At 51.2% G+C, this 16,833-nt stretch overlaps 1 protein-coding gene across 6 annotated transcripts in view; it reads right to left on the bottom strand.

Annotated features, from left to right (window-relative positions):
- PFKFB4 (6-phosphofructo-2-kinase/fructose-2,6-biphosphatase 4) overlaps nt 1-16,833 on the bottom strand; it is a 44,779-nt gene that overhangs the window by 27,066 nt on the left and 880 nt on the right. For 3 of the 6 annotated variants that reach the window (XM_084752701.1, XM_084752702.1, XM_084752700.1), the window contains exons 2-3: nt 5,844-5,960; nt 5,595-5,691 (exon numbers count right to left, since the gene is read on the bottom strand). In XM_084752701.1, the coding sequence (XP_084608827.1) occupies nt 5,595-5,691; nt 5,844-5,960 (214 nt within the window). Of the gene's footprint in view, nt 1-5,594; nt 5,692-5,843; nt 5,961-12,283; nt 12,830-12,938; nt 13,238-15,187; nt 15,384-16,833 lie in introns of those variants that run through there. The other 3 variants (XM_084752703.1, XM_084752699.1, XM_084752704.1) reach the window with 3 other exon arrangements.

Consider the following 16,833-nt stretch of genomic DNA (forward strand, 5'->3'; position numbering starts at 1 on the left):
TTCAGTCAGAAGCTGAGTGAAGCCAGTTTGAATCAGTCAGCTTGGAAAGGAAGCTGAGCCAGAATAGCTGAGTGGACCAAGCCAGTCAGACTTCAGAAAGAACTAGAAAGGGTGAGCTTACTCAGCAGTAAGTCTCAGAGGCTGAAAACATTCCAGGCCTAGATTAGATTGTGCAGAGGCTGGAAGCGTCCAGGACTAGGCCTAGGTTAGCAGACAGAGGCAGTAAGTCTCAGAGATGACAATTACATCAGTGGAATAAAGAATACTTTAACAGAAAAAAGTACTGGATCCTCTGACACTAGAGTTACAGATGGGCTGGGCGTGGTGGCGTACGCCTTTCATCCCAGCACTCGGGAGGCAGAGGCAGGCGGATCTCTGTGAGTTCAAGGCCAGCGTGGTCTACAATGTGAGTCCAGGACAGTCAAGACTACACAGAGAAACCCTGTCTCGAAAAACCAAAAAATAAAAAATAACAAAATTATGTGGATGCTGGGAATCAAACCCAGGTTCTCTGCAAGAGCAGCAAGTGCTCCTAAGCACGGAGCCGCATCTCCAGCCCCAAGATGAATGCTCTCCAATCAGACATTCTCTTTGTATTCCAGGCTGGGGACAGCAAAGACACAGTGGCGGCATTCTATCCTAGAGGGAAAACTCCGCAAGTCACCTCTCTGCCTCTAGCACAGTGCCTGCCCCCAGGACATTCAACTCTAACCCCTGGTGGCCATGTACAACACTACACTAAGGTGTTTGCTATAAAATGAACTGGCCTTTCCCATATTGTCCTTTTCTCCTAAAGCTCTGGAGAAACAATGTTGCTTTTGTTTTGTTTGAGACAGGGTCTCACTATGTAGCACTAGGTGGCCTAGAGCTTGCTATATAGACCAAGATGGCCTTGAACTCACAGAAATCCACCTGCCTCTGCCTCCCAAGTGCTGGGGCTAAAGGGGTGTGCTGCAGCCTCCGGCCCCACTACCACCCAGTTTTTCAAGTAAAGCTTCAAAGAGCTTCCTTCTGGGAGTTGGGGAGAGGGCTCAGTGGTTAAGAGCAATTGCTGAGCTTTTAAAGGGTCTGAGTTCCCAGCAACCATCAGATAACGCAAAACTAGGCAACTGCAACTCCAGGGGATGTACATGGTACACACACACACACACACACAGAGAGAGAGAGAGAGAGAGAGAGAGAGAGAGAGAGAGAGAGAGAGAGAGAGAAAGAGAGAGATTTAAAAATTAAAAGAAAGCCAGGTAATGGTGGCATACACCTTTAATCCCAGAGGCAGGCAGATCTTTGTGAATGTACAAAGTGAGTTTCAGTACACCCATGGCTGTTACACAGAGAAACCCTTTTTTGAAACATCAAACCAACCAACCAATCAAATAAATAAATAAATAAAATTAAAGCAAATTTTTAGGGGGATGGAAAACTGGCTACTCTTCTGGAGGACCAAGTTCAAGTCCCCAGCACCCACATGTAGTGCTAGGGACTCTGGTGCCCTCTTCTGTTTTCTACGGGCATGCAGGTAGGGCTGGAGAGATGGCTCAGTGGTTAAGCGCACTGCCTGCTCTTTCAAAGGACCAAAGGTTCAATTCGCAGTTACAGTTGTCTGTAACTCCAAGATCTGACACCCTCACACCAACACACATAAATTAAAATTAAATTTAAAAAAATATTAAAAAAAAAAAGGTAGAGACAGAAGGATAAGAAGTTCTAAGTCATTCACAGCTATGTAGCAAGTTGAAGGTCGGCCTCAGCTATAGCTCTCTCAAACAAAAATTCTGCCTGCTCCTGGGCCAGCATGCAGCCATTTATCATGACCGTGGCCCTTGTTCAATTCCTAGTATCAAAGAAAAAAAACCCCAATAGGAACATCCCGTTTTCTACCACAGGCTGCTCTGCTCCTGCAGGGGGCGACCCTGGGCCAGTTCCTCCAAGCTCTCTGTGTCTGGGTTTCTCCATTTGAATGACTCCTCAGATTCCGACCTTTCAGGCGCCTGAGTGAAACAGTTGGCAGACTGGGAACACCAGCGCCACAAATACTACTGGGGAAGGCACCACCACTGAGCAAACAGGGCCCACACCTGGGCGCTGCTTTAGCTTTTGCACTTGAGGCGTCCTTTGACCTATGAGCAATGAAAGATTTCAGTGCGTGAACGATGGAGCGTCGTTGTTTTGTTTAGCTGATTAGTTTTTGGTCTTCTGATCACGCTGCGCAAGCTGGCCTTGATCTATGTATTGGGCCCTCCTGCCGTCATCTCCCAGAGTGCTGGGACTGTAGGCACGGATCACCAACCTCAGCAGCGTCTAGTGGTAAGTATGAGGTAGCCCACACAGAAGTGTATGAGACTCCTGGACTCTTTGAGCCTCAGTTTCCTTACCTATACAGTGAGGACAATGGATACAGACACCAAGCACACAGTAGATTCAAATATCAGTACATCTCCTAGCCGTCACTTTTACCTACATGTCAGGCTCCCCTCCGGGTGACTCACAAGCAAAGCAAGCAGGTTTAAGTTCACAGTGGGGCGATCCTGCCCCCTGGTGGCGATAGAGGGAATAGGTAGACTAGTGCCTCTGGTGGTAGCTCCAGGCCAGCACCGTGAGGCAAGCCTTGATTTGAAGAAGTTACAAAAGCTGGGGCAGCCTCTGGTACTGTCTCTGACACCTTAGGCTGTAAAGGGGCCTGTGGCGGTTAGTTTTAATTGTGAAGTTGGCACAATCTTAGCATCACCTGCAAAATTTCCATGACATATGGTCTGGGTCAGGTGGGCCTATGAGAATGTCAGTAAGGGATTTTTTTTCTTTTTTTAAAAAAATATTTAATTTAATTTTAATTTATGTCCATTCGTGTGGGAGTGTCAGATCTTGGAGTTACAGACAGTTGTGAGCTGCTATGTGGGTGCTGGGAATTGAACCCAGGTCCTTTTGGAAGAGCAGGCAGTGCTCTTAACCACTGAGCCATCTCTCCAGCCCCCTGAGCCATCTCTCCAGCTCCCCCCCTTTTTTTTAAAGAATTGTGTATTTGGGGCTGGAGAGATGGCTCAGAAGTTAAGCGCGCTGACTGCTCTTCCAAAGGTCCTGAGTTCAATTCCCAGCAACCACATGGTGGCTCATAACCATCTACAATGAAATCTGGTGCCCTCTTCTGGAGTGCAGTTGTATATGCAGGCAAAACACTGTATACATAATAAATATTAAAAAAAAAAAAAGAATTGTGTATTTGGGGCTGAAGAGATGGCTCAGTGGTTAAGAGTACTGACTGCTCTTCTAAAGGATCTGGGTTCATTTCCCAGCACCCACATGGCAGCTGTCTGTAATTCCAGTTCCAGGACCTGACACTCTCACACAGACATACATGCAGGCAAAACACCAAACGCACATTAAAAAAAGAAAAAAGAGATTTAAACTCAGTGTGGTGGCACACACCTTTAATCCCAGCACTCAGGAGGTAGAGGCAGGCAAGATCGCTGTGAATTCGAGGCCAGCCTGGTCTACAAAGCAAGTCCAGGACAGGCAAGGCTATACAGAGAAACCCTGTCTCAAAAGAAGAAGAAGAAGAAGAAGAAGAAGAAGAAGAAGAAGAAGAAGAAGAAGAAGAAGAAAAAGAAGAAGAGGAGGAGGAAGAGGAGGAGGAGGAGGAGGAGAGATATTGATTTATTTTTATGTGCATTGCTGTTTTGCCTGTATTTTTTATCTGTGTGAGGGTGTCAGGTGCCCTAGCTATGAGCTGCCATATAGGTGCTAGAAATTGAACCCAGGTCCTCTGGTAGAACAGCCAGTGCTCTTAACTAGTGAGCCATCGCTCTAACCCCTAATTTTATTTTTTCATGGGCTGGTCCTGGAACTGTATCTAAGAAGGAAGGAGCCAGCGGGGCAGGTAGGCATGCACACGTTTATGGTCTCTCTGTTCTGAGCTGTGGGTGTGACCAGCTGCTTCGAGTTCCTGCTTTGACTTCTCAGTGGACTATAACCTGGAATGGTAAACACCTCTCCCCTTTCTTTCTGTTGGGTGTTTTTGTCTGGTGCTTTATCACAGGAGAAATGAAAGTAGGACAAGGCTTGCTGTTGTTGTCTTGAGACAGGGTCTCACTATGTAGCCCTGGCTAGCCTGGAACTCACCAGTGCAGACCAGGCTGTCCTTGAACTCGTGGAGATCTGTCTGCATCTATCTCCCAAGAGAAGGGATTAAAGGCGTGGGAGGGTAGGGTTTCTTGAGCACCCCCACCAACCCCTTCCAAGAACCTCAAATCATCACTCCTCAGAAAGTCCAAGTTGGAATTGGGGAGAGAGAGATCATATGCAAATTTCTATCTCATGAGTGTCATCCCTCAGCATCCAAGACACATTAAACTAAGGGCTGGAGAGATGGCTCAGAGGCTAAGAGCACTGTCTACTCTTCCAAAAGTCCTGAGTTCAATTCCCAGCAACCACATGGTGGCTCATAACCATCTACAATGAAATCTGGTGCCCTCTTCTGGAGTGCAGGTGTACATGCAGACAGAACACTGTATACATAATAAATAAATCTCTAAAAACAAACAAACAAACCAAGGCCTACCTGGTACATGCCAAGAACATGTCAAGCACATGGCAAACACACTCCAGTACTCATGAAAGTGACTCATCTGGGGCAGAAGGGGAAATAACACGCCTCTTCTAGGGTAGCCGGGAGTAGACACGCAGCGCCTCCGTGCTGTGCAATGGCCTGGCTAAGCCTCTCCTCTTCCTGAAGCTCCACCCTCCCTTCCCATAGAATGTCCTTTCTAAAGATCCTTAATCCTAGGGCAGGGAAGAGACATCATCAAGGCTACACATAACGTCTCCCTAACCCCATTATATGCAAAGAAAAACCAAAGATGGCATCTCTGTCACACAGCGTTGTGCCAGCCCTGTCAGTCACATAGCACCATGCCAGCCTGTCAGTCACACAGCATTGAGCCAGCCCTGTCAGTCACATAGCAACATGCCAGCCCTGTCAGTCACACAGCATTGAGCCAGCCCTGTCAGTCTCATAGCAACATGCCAGCCCTGTCAGTCACACAGCATCGAGCCAGCCCTATCAGTCACACAGCATCGAGCCATCCCTGTCAGTCACACAGCATCATGCCATCCCTGTCAGTCACATAGCATCGAGCCAGCCCTGTCAGTCACACAACATCGAGCCAGCCCTGTCAGTCACACAGCATCATGCCATCCCTGTCAGTCACACAGCATCATGCCAGCCCTGTCAGTCACACAACATCGAGCCAGCCCTGTCAGTCACACAGCATCGAGCCAGCCCTGTCACACAGCATCGAGCCAGCCCTGTCACACAGCATCGAGCCAGCCCTGTCACACAGCATCGAGCCAGCCCTGTCACACAGCATCATGCCAGCCCTGTCAGTCACACAGCATCGAGCCAGCCCTGTCAGTCACACAGCATCGAGCCAGCCCTGTCACACAGCATACGCACTATGCTGTTGCAGCTCAGGAGCAGCTCAAGCATTTGCCAGCAACCAGGCTCCAGAGGTTGGGAGAGGGGGTGCTTCCTAGCAAATGGGGTGTAACCTATCAAGCCTTGTTTACGGAAATGCCCCACCCCCACCCTTCACCACACTTACTTCCTGATTTTCAGGCCTTCTTCATTGTCTGGGAGGAAAAACTCAAAAGATTTGTATGTCTTGACCATGCCCCGGCGATACTGACCGACGTTGAATTCTAGGGGAGAGAGGCTTAGCAGCTTTCACAGGACAGCAACCTTACCCACCCCTGCCCAGGACCCTTCTCCAGGCCCTGCCCACCACCCAGCCTTCTTTCTTCCCCTCCCTCAATAGTCTCTCCCATCCCCCCATGACCCCTTGGAGCCTCACCCCGAGTAGGCACACCAATCCAGTTGAGGTACCGGGTCAGCTTCTTAGAAATGTAGGTCTTGCCCCTGGCTGGCAGGCCCACCATGACAATGAGTGTCGGACAGTTGGTCATACATACTGGAAGGCAAGCAGCACCGAGATGGTTAATATGGATGGTTAATCTGGGATGCAGAATCACCATGGAAACCAATCTCTGAGCATGTCTATGGGGGATTGTCTCTATTAGGTTAGCGGAGGCAGAAACAACCCATGTTAAATGTGGACAGCACCGTTCTGTGGGGAGGGGTCCTAGGTTCAAAACAAAACAAAGACAAAGAAGCCGAGCAAAGCATCCATTTGTCTCTTCCCCACGGATGCAACGCCACCAGCTACCTCAAGCTTCTGCCACCACAGCTTCCCTGCCATAGTCAACTGTCCCCTTCAACTGTGAACCAGAGAAAACATTTCCTCCTTAAGGCGTTTTGTCAGGTATTTGTCACAGCCACAGGAGAATGGCTCATTGAGGCACACTGTTGCATGCTGCTGGGTCACCCTGAGTCTCCCTTGGTACTTCCCAGCGTGTATGCCTGGCACCCGCTGTACTTTCCTGGCTTCCTGGCGTCAGACAGCTAAGTACCCCCAGCTCCAGTATCAGGCTGACATGTGCCCTGTTCCCAGGTCGGCCTGGGCTCTGGAACCTCACCAGCTCCTCTCATCCCAAAGCACACACCGCGTATACAAGGAAGTAGACACTGCTGGGGAGCCGCCCACTGCCTGCCCCTCTCATCCAGGAATCCACACCCTAATCCCCATCTACCTCCCTGTGATGCGCTGGCTCCACCGTGGTCTCTGCATTGATTCTTTCGTGTAGCAGCGATGCGTGAATGTCCACCAAGCCACGCCACCACCCACTGAACCCTTCGCAGAAGCATTACCCTGGGTTGCCTTGTTGACTGTTTCTGTCCCCTCCTGGAGCGGTGAGGATGGTCATGTGACCCTCACCTGAGCAGCAGCTGCTTCTTACCACCTGCTGTACGCACCCAGGTAAGTAGCCCCTCACTTACGCTGTGAGGAGATCCAGTAAACTCACTAATTCTTCAGACTGAGCAGACTGTGCCTCCACGTGGCACTGGGTCCTCAGGAGGACGGGTGGACCTGGCTTACGTCTCCCCCAGCTACATCTCACTGTGGCACCTGTGTCACTCATGGTCCTGGCCCAGCCCGGATGCTCAGTAGCTATGAGCAGGGAGGTGACTAGAAGGACATCAGGGTGAGGGCCACACGGGACTAAGACAGAGGGCCCAACAAATGACAATCCATCGTCGTCTCACGTGCTACCAAGGCAGGGTGTCAACCAGGGAGCTGCCACGGCCACAGGTAGAGAAGCTGTCCACAGCCTCCCTGAGTTTGGCGGCCGGCCTGGGACCAATGCCAAGGCAGCAAGCCTGTCAGTGACTCAGCTCAGCTTCCAGTGTGGCCCAATGTGATCTTACCTTGGAAGTCACAGGAGCCTTTTTTTTTTCTTCATCACCCATAAGACCAGGGCGAGTAAAATCTGGAGGGGACAGGCTGCTGAGTACACGTGGGGAGCTATCCTGGCCTCTCCTCTGCCTATTCGCTTGCCCTCTTTTGCCAGCCTATCAGGAACCTATTAGGTGTCTTTCTAGAACACAAAGGCCTCAGGGAGGGATGGCTGTGCCTGGTGTCCGCAGTCAGGCACCTTGGCCACTATTTCTATTCTGATCCTCTGTGGCAACTCTGAGTCCTGGTGCCCTCGCTAGCATGACCTAGCACCTTCCCCAGGGACAAGCTGGAGCATGCTGGGCAGCTGCGCCCTTTGCCTTGCCTTGGCAACATCCTGGACTGTGGACACAGGTGTACTTCAGCCCCAACTGCACTTAGGACTTGGGATGTAGGCAGCATCATTCCTGTGAACCCTGGGGGATGGGGGAAGGGGGCATGGGCTCAAGTAAGAGTGAGGACACTTGCAGAATAACCTCAGTATTGGCTAAGAGGAGAGGAAAGCCAGTTAGGCAAGGCCTGCCTCCTCAGGGCTAGCACACTGCTGGTGTCTGTTGTTTGCACAATTCCTGCTCAGGCTGACAAGGAGCTCTGAAGCAATTTATAGAGAGCACATTGGCCATTTCCTACACACACACACACACACACACACACACACACACACACAACTTCAGGACTGAGGTACTGTACCTACTCCTCACACCTGTCTTAGCTAGAGTGTCTGTCGCTGTGATGATACCTCATGACTAAAAGCAACGTGGGAGGACAGGGTTAATTTGTCTTACACTTTCACATCACTGTTCATCACTGAAGGAGGTCAGGAGAGGAACCCAAATATCCCAAGAATCTGGAGGCAGAGGCCATGGAGGGTGCTGCTTATTGGCTCCTGCATCAGGGCTTGCTCAGCTGGCTTCCCGACAGCACCCAGGACCACCAGCCCAGGAACAGCACCACCCACAAAGGAATGGGCCTGCCTCCACCAATCAGCCTGACCCTCCAGAGGCATTTTCTCAGCTGAGATGCCCTCCTCTCAGACGACTGTAGCTTGTGTCAAGCTGACATGAAAACTAGACAGCGCAACGTCTATTTTCCCAGAGCAGACCTGGGCCTCTTCCCAGTTTCTGGTGACAGCACCCCTGCTCCCCACGCCCAGCAATATGCAAGGTGGGTAGTAAGGGCAGCAGATTGGATCTGGGCACAAAACAAGGCAATAACTTGGTGATCACCCCTACTCCTCAAGATAAGCTCCCCAGGGGGAAAAAAAAAATCAAAGCAAACCAAAGTTCAAGACCATTCGTGGCAGCCCTGCTTACAACAGCAAGATGGGGAGATAGTCCCTAGAGAGGAGAAATTATACACAAGGGCAGGACAAGGGGGAGACGCACTACAGACCTTGAGAGCTGTGGGGTACGGTGGGGTATGCAGTCAGAACCACATCCCTAAGATCACAAGGACCCCAACATCTGGCAGCCAGGCAGCAGAACACATTGTATACAACACCAAGCACAGAGAGAGAAGGACGCTGGGGACAGGTCAGCTGAGCCATCTCTGGTTGCCTTTTCCATGTACTGAAGGCCACAGAGCCCTGGGAGGCCTGAGGCCGAGACTTGTGTGGCAATGAAGAGCGCCTGCCTGCCTACTACTGCTAGGCACTCCAGTGAAGGCGATGCTGCCGTTCTCAGAGTGGATTCCAGGTAGACTCCTGAATTTATCGGACCTGCTCCCACAATCTTGGCCAGACTGAGGAAGGAAGAGCCTTAAAAAGTAAGCAACATGGAGCTGGGAGTGGTGTCACATGCCTGTAATCCCAGCACTTGGGAGGCAGAGGCAGGTGGATCTCCGTGAGTTCGAGGCCAGCCTGGTCTACAAAGCCAAGGCTACACAGAGAAACCTTGTCTCAAAAAACAAAACAAAGAAAAAGATTAAGCAACATGACATGACAGTCCCACTCAGAAGACAGGAGCTCTCTCCTGTTGCCCTGTGCATTCACACAAGTCCTGTCACGCAGGAGGAAATCATGCTATCTTGCCACTTTGGGCTAAGAAAAAGCCATCAGATAAACAATATTAGGGGCTGCAGAGATAGCTAAGTGGCTAAAAGCACTTGTTCTTAGCCTGGCATAGTGGTGCATACCTTAATTCCTAGCACTAGAGGCAGAGGCAGGTGGATCTTTTAGTGTGAGGCCAGGCCAGCCAGGACTAACTGGAGAAACCCTGTCTTGAAACAACAGCAGCACTTGCTCTTGCAGAGGGCCAGGGTTTGATTCCCAGCACCTGCACAGAGGATCACAAGGGTCCCTAAGTCCAGTTCCAGAGGATCTGATGCCCTCTCCTCACCTCTAAGGACATGAGGCACATACATAGTGCAGGGACATACATCAAAGCAAAATACTCATACACATTAAATAAATAAATAAATATTTTTTTTAACTTAAAAAAGAAGAAGATGGCCTAGCCCTGAGGAGGCAGAGGGAAGAAGACCATCCACAAGCCACCCACTGGCCGCCCAGAGCCTGCTCCAAGAGACTACATTCTCAAAAACAAAGGAAAAGCAACATCCTACCAGCCATGGTCCTGGGGTCCCTCTCCATCCCCTGTCCCAACTCCTCAGAGCTACCAAAGGACTAAGCTGGGATTCAAATGGTAGAGATGGCGAATAGCTTCCAGACCCATAGGTATGGCTCTGAATTTTGTAAATGTATCAAATTTTGTCATCTGCTTATGGTACTCAAGGGCATATAACGTGGCTCTGTCCATCAGCCCCGGCACCCTGAGGAGCTGAGGACTAGATGCCACAGGAGACCCACCACCAGCTTCAGCCAGAGAAGCAGGCTAGGCCTCCCTGCCCTGTCTTTACTGTCCTTGCAGTCTTCTAGTCTGGCCCCACTCCCTGTGCAGAGGGTAAAATGCTGCACAGGTGCAAACAGAGGGGCTGACTGGGTGTGCTGTGACCCCTGGGACCCTTAGCTGGGGCCCAGAATCCCATCCCCAGGCTCACATCTGCAAGCGTCATCTTTGGCCATGTGCCCTCCTAGTCCAGAAAAGTTTAAATCTACAACCCAGACTCCAGACCATTCCAACACTCTGACACTGGCAAACCCCTTCACTTTCACCGAGTCACTTGTTTGTGTTTGTTTGTTTTGTTGTTTCTCTATGACCGCCCCCCAACCCCCACCTTCTTTTTCTTTTTTTTTTTCTTTTCTTTTTTTTCCTCCCAGGCAGGGTTTCTCTTTGTAACAAGAGCCCTGCTTGTCCTTGACTTACTTTGTAGACCAGACTGGCCTTGAGCTCACAGAAATCAGCCTGCCTCCCCTACCTTACTCCCTACCCCCAATGCTGGGATTAGAGGTGTGCACTGTAATCCTGGCTGGTTTTGTTTGTTTGTTTTGTTTTGTTTTTGTTTTTCGTTTTTGTTTTTGAGAGATAGGTTTTCTCTGTGCAGCCTTGGCTGTCCCGGAACTCACTCTGTATGGACCAGGTGGGCCTTGAACTCAAAGATCCACCTGGCTCTGGCTCCCTGGGATCAAAGGTGTGTACCACCACCGACTGGCACAAAAGTCACATAATCCTACACTCAGAACTTAAAGCCATGCAGGCCCTGTCTTGGGAGCAGGTTTCCCCTCCGTGGGCCTCAGCCCTCTTCCTACTTATAATGACGGGCTGGCTCAGGCTGACACCTAAGTCCTTGCCTCACTTTGATATAATAAAAGAAAAAAAGGAGACTGGTGGTGATGAGATCAGCTTCTACTTTTCCTTCTTTCTTTCCTCTTTTAGTTTTTTGCTTTTTTTTTTTTTTTAAGATGGGGCCATGTGGTGGCACACGCCTTTAATCCCAGCACTCAGGAGGCAGAGGCAGGTGGATCTCTGTCAATTCGAGGCCAGCCTGGTCTACAAAGAGAGTCCAGGACAGCCAAGGTTCCAAAGAGAAACCCTGTCTCAGAAAAAAAAAAAAAAACAAAACCAATGGGATCTCTCTACATAGGCCTGGCTGTCCTAGAATTCACTACATAGACCAGGCTGCCTCAAACTCACAGAGATCCTCCTGCCTCTGCCTCCTCCTCAGTGCTGGGATCAAAGGTGTGCCTCAGCACACTCAGTTTGCTTCCATTTTTCAAGTATACACTCATTAGAGACAAAGATGATCGTGCTCTCATCCTAGGTTGAGGTCTAAGGGCTAGCTCCTTGCCAAGACAACACAGATAGATCCAGGATGTGGCTTGAGCGTCACTGTCCCCAAAGTCCAGGTCCCTGCTCCAGTGCAGCCACCCCCTGGTCAGGACCACACTCCTAATAAAGGCCGGCAAGGAGGTTCTGCCGTAATGCTTCCAAAAGGACGGCTGGCCAGGCTAAAGCCACAGCCCCTAGGGACTAAGAATGTTTCTGTACAGATCCAGCAGTACCCATTTTGTGGTCAGAGCCACCACCCACAGGGACACAGTTTGCTTAAGAACAACAGCCATCCTAGCAGGACATATAACTCCCCCACCCCATGCCACCTCCTTTCCCCCCCCCCCAAAACCCCACACACACCCACGCCCCTGCCCTCCTAGGATTCTCCCTATGGTACTGGTCAAAGTCACGGCCTCAGGCTGGCCTTGGCGGCAGAAGCCCAGAGGACCCTCCCCTCCCTTATCACTCGCAGCAGCCTTCAGGAATGCACAGAGACCCTGGCACATCACAGCAGCCTGATCTCCATTTCCATATCTGTGGCACCAGTTGGACTAGATGTTCTCTGAGGTCTTTGCCAAGCTGCAAATTTGTTACACTATTTTAATTACTCCTAAAACAAATTCTTTCTTTTCCCTGTTAATAAAAAAAAAGTTGCAGACTCATTTAAGAACAGGCAGAAAAACCAAGGAAGAAGGTGAAAACACCCAGGATCCCAGAAGTGAGTCACTTAGCAATTCACAAATTTCAGCCCCCTCCGGTGCAGTCATTTACCTGTGAACTCACACGGGTGCTTCTATGTCCAGGGGTACAGAGACAGGTCCAATGGTGTGCTGTCCCCACTGACGCAGTCCTGACAACTGCACTCCCCTGAAGTTCCTCCAAAACTTTGGTTTTAAGACCAAGGGGTACCTGTCTTGCTGAGGAGGACTACTAGCCCATGGCTAGGCTTCCAAAAGTTCTCTGCTTAGAGAGGTCAAGTGCCTTGTCTGGAGCTACACAGCTCAGTTTCCAGCCATACTATCGGCCAGTCCATTCTGTGGCCAGGAGAGAGGAAAAAGCAGTTCTACCACTACGAAGTCCTCCCTTGTACTCCGGCACTGGAAAACAGCTTGGGTCAGTGCCCTCCCAAGGTAATGGTGCCCAGATCCAGTCTCCAACAGAATGAGATGTCTCTTTACACCTGTCCCCACTCTTGCTCCGCCGCACTTAAGCTTCTGAGGCCACTGTCACAGCACCACTGTTAGCCTCGACTCACCTGTTCCTAGCCTCTCACCTGTCCCCGACTCCGCCCATCAGTCACAATAGCCGCACCTGTGCCTGTTTCTTTATCAGTCTCCTGCCTTTCTACTCGAGACCCTCGCCCAGGCCGGCTACCAACCCATCCGGGTTCACCTTCCTCCTCCACTCCCTGCCTACCCCGTCTTACCACCACGCTGGCTGGCGTGCAGAGCGGGCCGCCCATTGCTGTATGGCATCCAGATCTTTTTCAGGGGATTCTGGGTCAGTTCCCGTGGGGACGCCATCCTCGGACCGCGATGAATCGGTCTGCGCCGCTTCTCACCCAGCAACCGGGCCACCTCGGGCCACCCGAGGTCCCGCCCCTCGGGCCCCGCCCCTCTTTTAGCGGCTCCAACTCTTGTCCATCTTCCTCTGCAGGCCCGCCCCAGTACTGATAGGCTCCACCCAAACTAAAGATGAATTGGCCTACGACTACGCATGCCCAACTTTCCTACCGCCTCTTTTTGGACTAAGCGCGCCCCGTCCTTCAAACTAGCGCAGATGACGCGCATGCTCAATTCTCAGGGAGTGTGATACCGGATTATGCAGGCCCCGCCCCGGATGTGAAGTTTACTACACTCAACCAGATTGTTATTTGCATAGGCCCCACCCATGACCCCGCCCAGGGCTCTACGACCCCGCCTCTAAGCGTGTGTGGCCTTTGCTCTCTGAGAAACCTTATGGTTGCCGGGTGAGAAGGGTAGGAGGCTGGGCAGGGCCTGCGTGACCCTCAGAGCCAGGATAGTCCAGACCCATTTGGCAGTTGTCCCTGAGTGGCTCTAATGACTGGCCTGCTGTCCTGGCAGTCAACCACCGCTGCGCCCTCCTGGACCTTCACGGGCCTCCTCAGCTGCTCCCACCCTCAAAACTTCTTGGATCCACAAAAGCAACTTGTTTAACCATGCAGAAAAAGTTATCTCAGGGACATAAACACAGGATACATCTCAAAATTGACCCTGTTTTGGCATGGCTACGGGAGAACTTGGGCTAAACATTTGCCCACCTGGAGCAAATACATGACCGAGCTATTTGGAGACTTACTAAGCCCTAGCAGTATTTTGTTCTCGTCCCAAGATTTACATTTTACCAGTTATAATTTTGCTGTTGTTGCTGTTTCTTTCTTTTGGGGAGAAGAAGAGGAGGGTTTCATGTAGCCCAGGCTGGGCAGGAACTCAGTATATAGCTGAGGATAGCCTTGAACGTCTGATCATTCTGCGTTCACCTTCCAAGTTCCACTGTTTCCACACTGTTTCTACAAGGCTCAGGATTGAACCCAAGGCTTTGTGCATGCGAGGCAAGCACTCTACCAGCTGAGCTACATTCCTACCCCCAAATAAAGTTTGTTTGTGCAGGGCATGGTGGTGCACACCTGTAATCACTCGGGAGGCAGAGGCAGGTGGACTGATGTCAGTTCGAGGCCAGCCTGGTCTACAAAGCAAGTCCAGGACAGCCAAGTATGCACAGAGAAACCCTGTCATGAAGAAAAACAAAAACACAAAACAAAAACAAAACATAAAACTTTTTAAAGTTTGTTTTTGTTGTTGCTGTTGGCTTTTGTTGTTGTTGTTGTTTTTTTTTTTTATTTTTCCAGACAGGGTTTCTCTAGCCCTGGCTGTTCTGGACTCTCTTTGTAGACCAGGCTGACCTCATAGTGATCCGCCTGCCTCTGCCTCCCGAGTGCTGGGATTAAAGGCGTGCGCCATCACGCCCAGCCCCTAATTAAAATCTTAATAATGAGTTTAGGTATTTTTTTTTAATGAGCTTCTGTCTTTTCATCAGGAAAATGAGATGCAGACATCATCAGTTTTTACAAGATTGTGGTACAGATTAAATGTATCAGTCTCAGAAATCTGTTCTAAGACATGCAGTTGTTGTTCTCATTCATTATATTACCTCCCTCTCTGCCTTCCAGAATGTTCTGGGGCAAGGGCCAGGCCTGGCAGCTCAGACTTACAGGCGGTACCATATGAAACATTTCCCAAACTCGGTGACCCCCAGTGAGCATGACCCCTTCGAGGCCGGCGAAGGGCAGCGTGGGGAAGCCACTCTTCTGGGTTTGACCTCCACCACCGTCTCCCGAAAGTGCAGGCCTCTTTTCTCTGCCCAGCTGCGCCTCTCCAAACTGTACACTTTCTGCTCCAAGGCCCAGCAACTCGGCTTGAATCTCTCTGCCCTCCAGGGATACCCTCCACCAAACCCCTGGCAGGTTTCCTGCCTCACATATGCCCGGCCAGAAAGCTAGGGACATAAAGAAAACAAGGCTGACCTCATTGGCAATGGGCACAGCACCTCCTCCTTTCACATATCTGTTGTGAGTCAGTTCACCAAGTCCCAGCCCAGCCCTTCAGAGCCTGGCAGACGACTCTCAGGATGGCCGCAACAGAGATATATACTAACCACTACACAAGGAAATAGAAGCTCAGAAGCTCAGCTGAGGCCTCCCTGGTACCAGCTCTGCCTGGCTGCTTTGGGAAATACCCTGTTCCAGGCAGACATCCATTTCCTCTTTCCTCCTTCCTCCTTCCACCACGGTTGCAGTATATCCTTCCTCCATGCCCAGAGGGAGGTGGGCAGCTTGGGAGCACACCGACAGGTGGCCCAGAACAAGCAGGGTTCCCCTTGTGGACATCAGCAGCTCCGCCTCCTCCAACCCTGTCCATTCTGTGTCCTGGCCAGCACCAAGGTCATTTTAAGGATCACATCCGCCCTCAGAATCCTCACTGCCACTCACTCATACACATCACAGAGGCTCCCGCCTCTAACACCCGTGGGGACCCAGCACCGCGCCAGGACCCGGCGTTCTTGTCCCTACCCCGGAACTCCTGGACGTTACTCAAGAGCTGGTAGCTAGGGCAGGGTAGGGCAGGGCAAGGGGCCAGAGCTGTCTCCGCACCCAATCTGAGCCTGGTTTCAGGAAATGTGGCTCTATACCTCCCACTCTTCTCAGCTGCCCCCGGGCTGACCGAGACACACCCTCTCAAATCTATATACCCAGCAAGAAAGTCACAGGTCAACATGAGGAACCCAGGCAGCCTTCCCAATGCCAGGCTCTACGCCTGTTCTGAGGCTCTGCTTCGCATCTCCCCTGGCACATGGCCTCATTTCTCAGGTGGGAAAGTGAGGATGCAGACAGGAAGGAGTCAAGGAAACAGGGCCAGTCGCCACAGCTTCGCCTCCCACGTCTCGCTTTACTGTCTCACTTCTCGGGGCGCAGGCTCCTGCTTGTTCGCTCCATTGAAGTACCCTCCGAGCTTTCGGTTCCCCCACCCTCGTGGCCGTGGCCTTTTCCCTCTTCAAGGCATCTCGAAGTGTTCCCCCCCCCCCCCCCCGGCAATTACCAGGGACCATGCACTGGAAGTGGCGGGATGCCAGTGTGCACTCATGTATGAACACGGCTAGCTCAGCCCTTCTCCACCGTGAACCTACCTGACCCTGACCCTGGCCTGACCCTGGTTGGCTCTCTGAGCACCTTATGTACTGACCACTGGACCTCCTCCTAGAATCCTAGTATAGAAGCCATCTGATCAACGTCCTCAACCCTCGGTTCCCAAGGCGCAGGTCCTTCCCTGTAGCTTCTGCCTACAAGCCACCCACCCTTTACAACATAAAGATCCAGGGGCCTCAACCCTCACACAACTTCCCAGGAACATGCTCATGTGCACACACAGAAGCACGGATATTAACTAGACCTGGACCCAGGCATGAGCGAATGAACAAAACACTGCCCAGGGCCTGCTGCCTCGCGCATTCTCTTCCTCTTTATCCCCAAACCAGATGCTGCTTTGCTGGGTGGAGGGAGTTCCCGGGAATTCTAGCTTCCTCTGGCCATTTCCCAAGAACTGTCCTCAGCATCCCTCTGAGCCTAGAGTTCACAGTATGAGGTTCCAATTTGGGTGTATGCGCTCCTATGAGTGGCACCCCCGTGAGTCCTGATCCGTAGTGCTTCCTGATTCCATCTTGGCGCAGGGCACACAGTAGGTCATCTAAGTGACTCGAAGCTAGCAAAGGTACAGAGAAAGAGCTCAGAGAGACTAATGATAAAG

The sequence above is a fragment of the Acomys minous genome (assembly GCF_964271855.1).
Source record: "Acomys minous genome assembly, chromosome: 13".
NCBI classification, from domain to species: Eukaryota; Metazoa; Chordata; class Mammalia; order Rodentia; family Muridae; genus Acomys; species Acomys minous.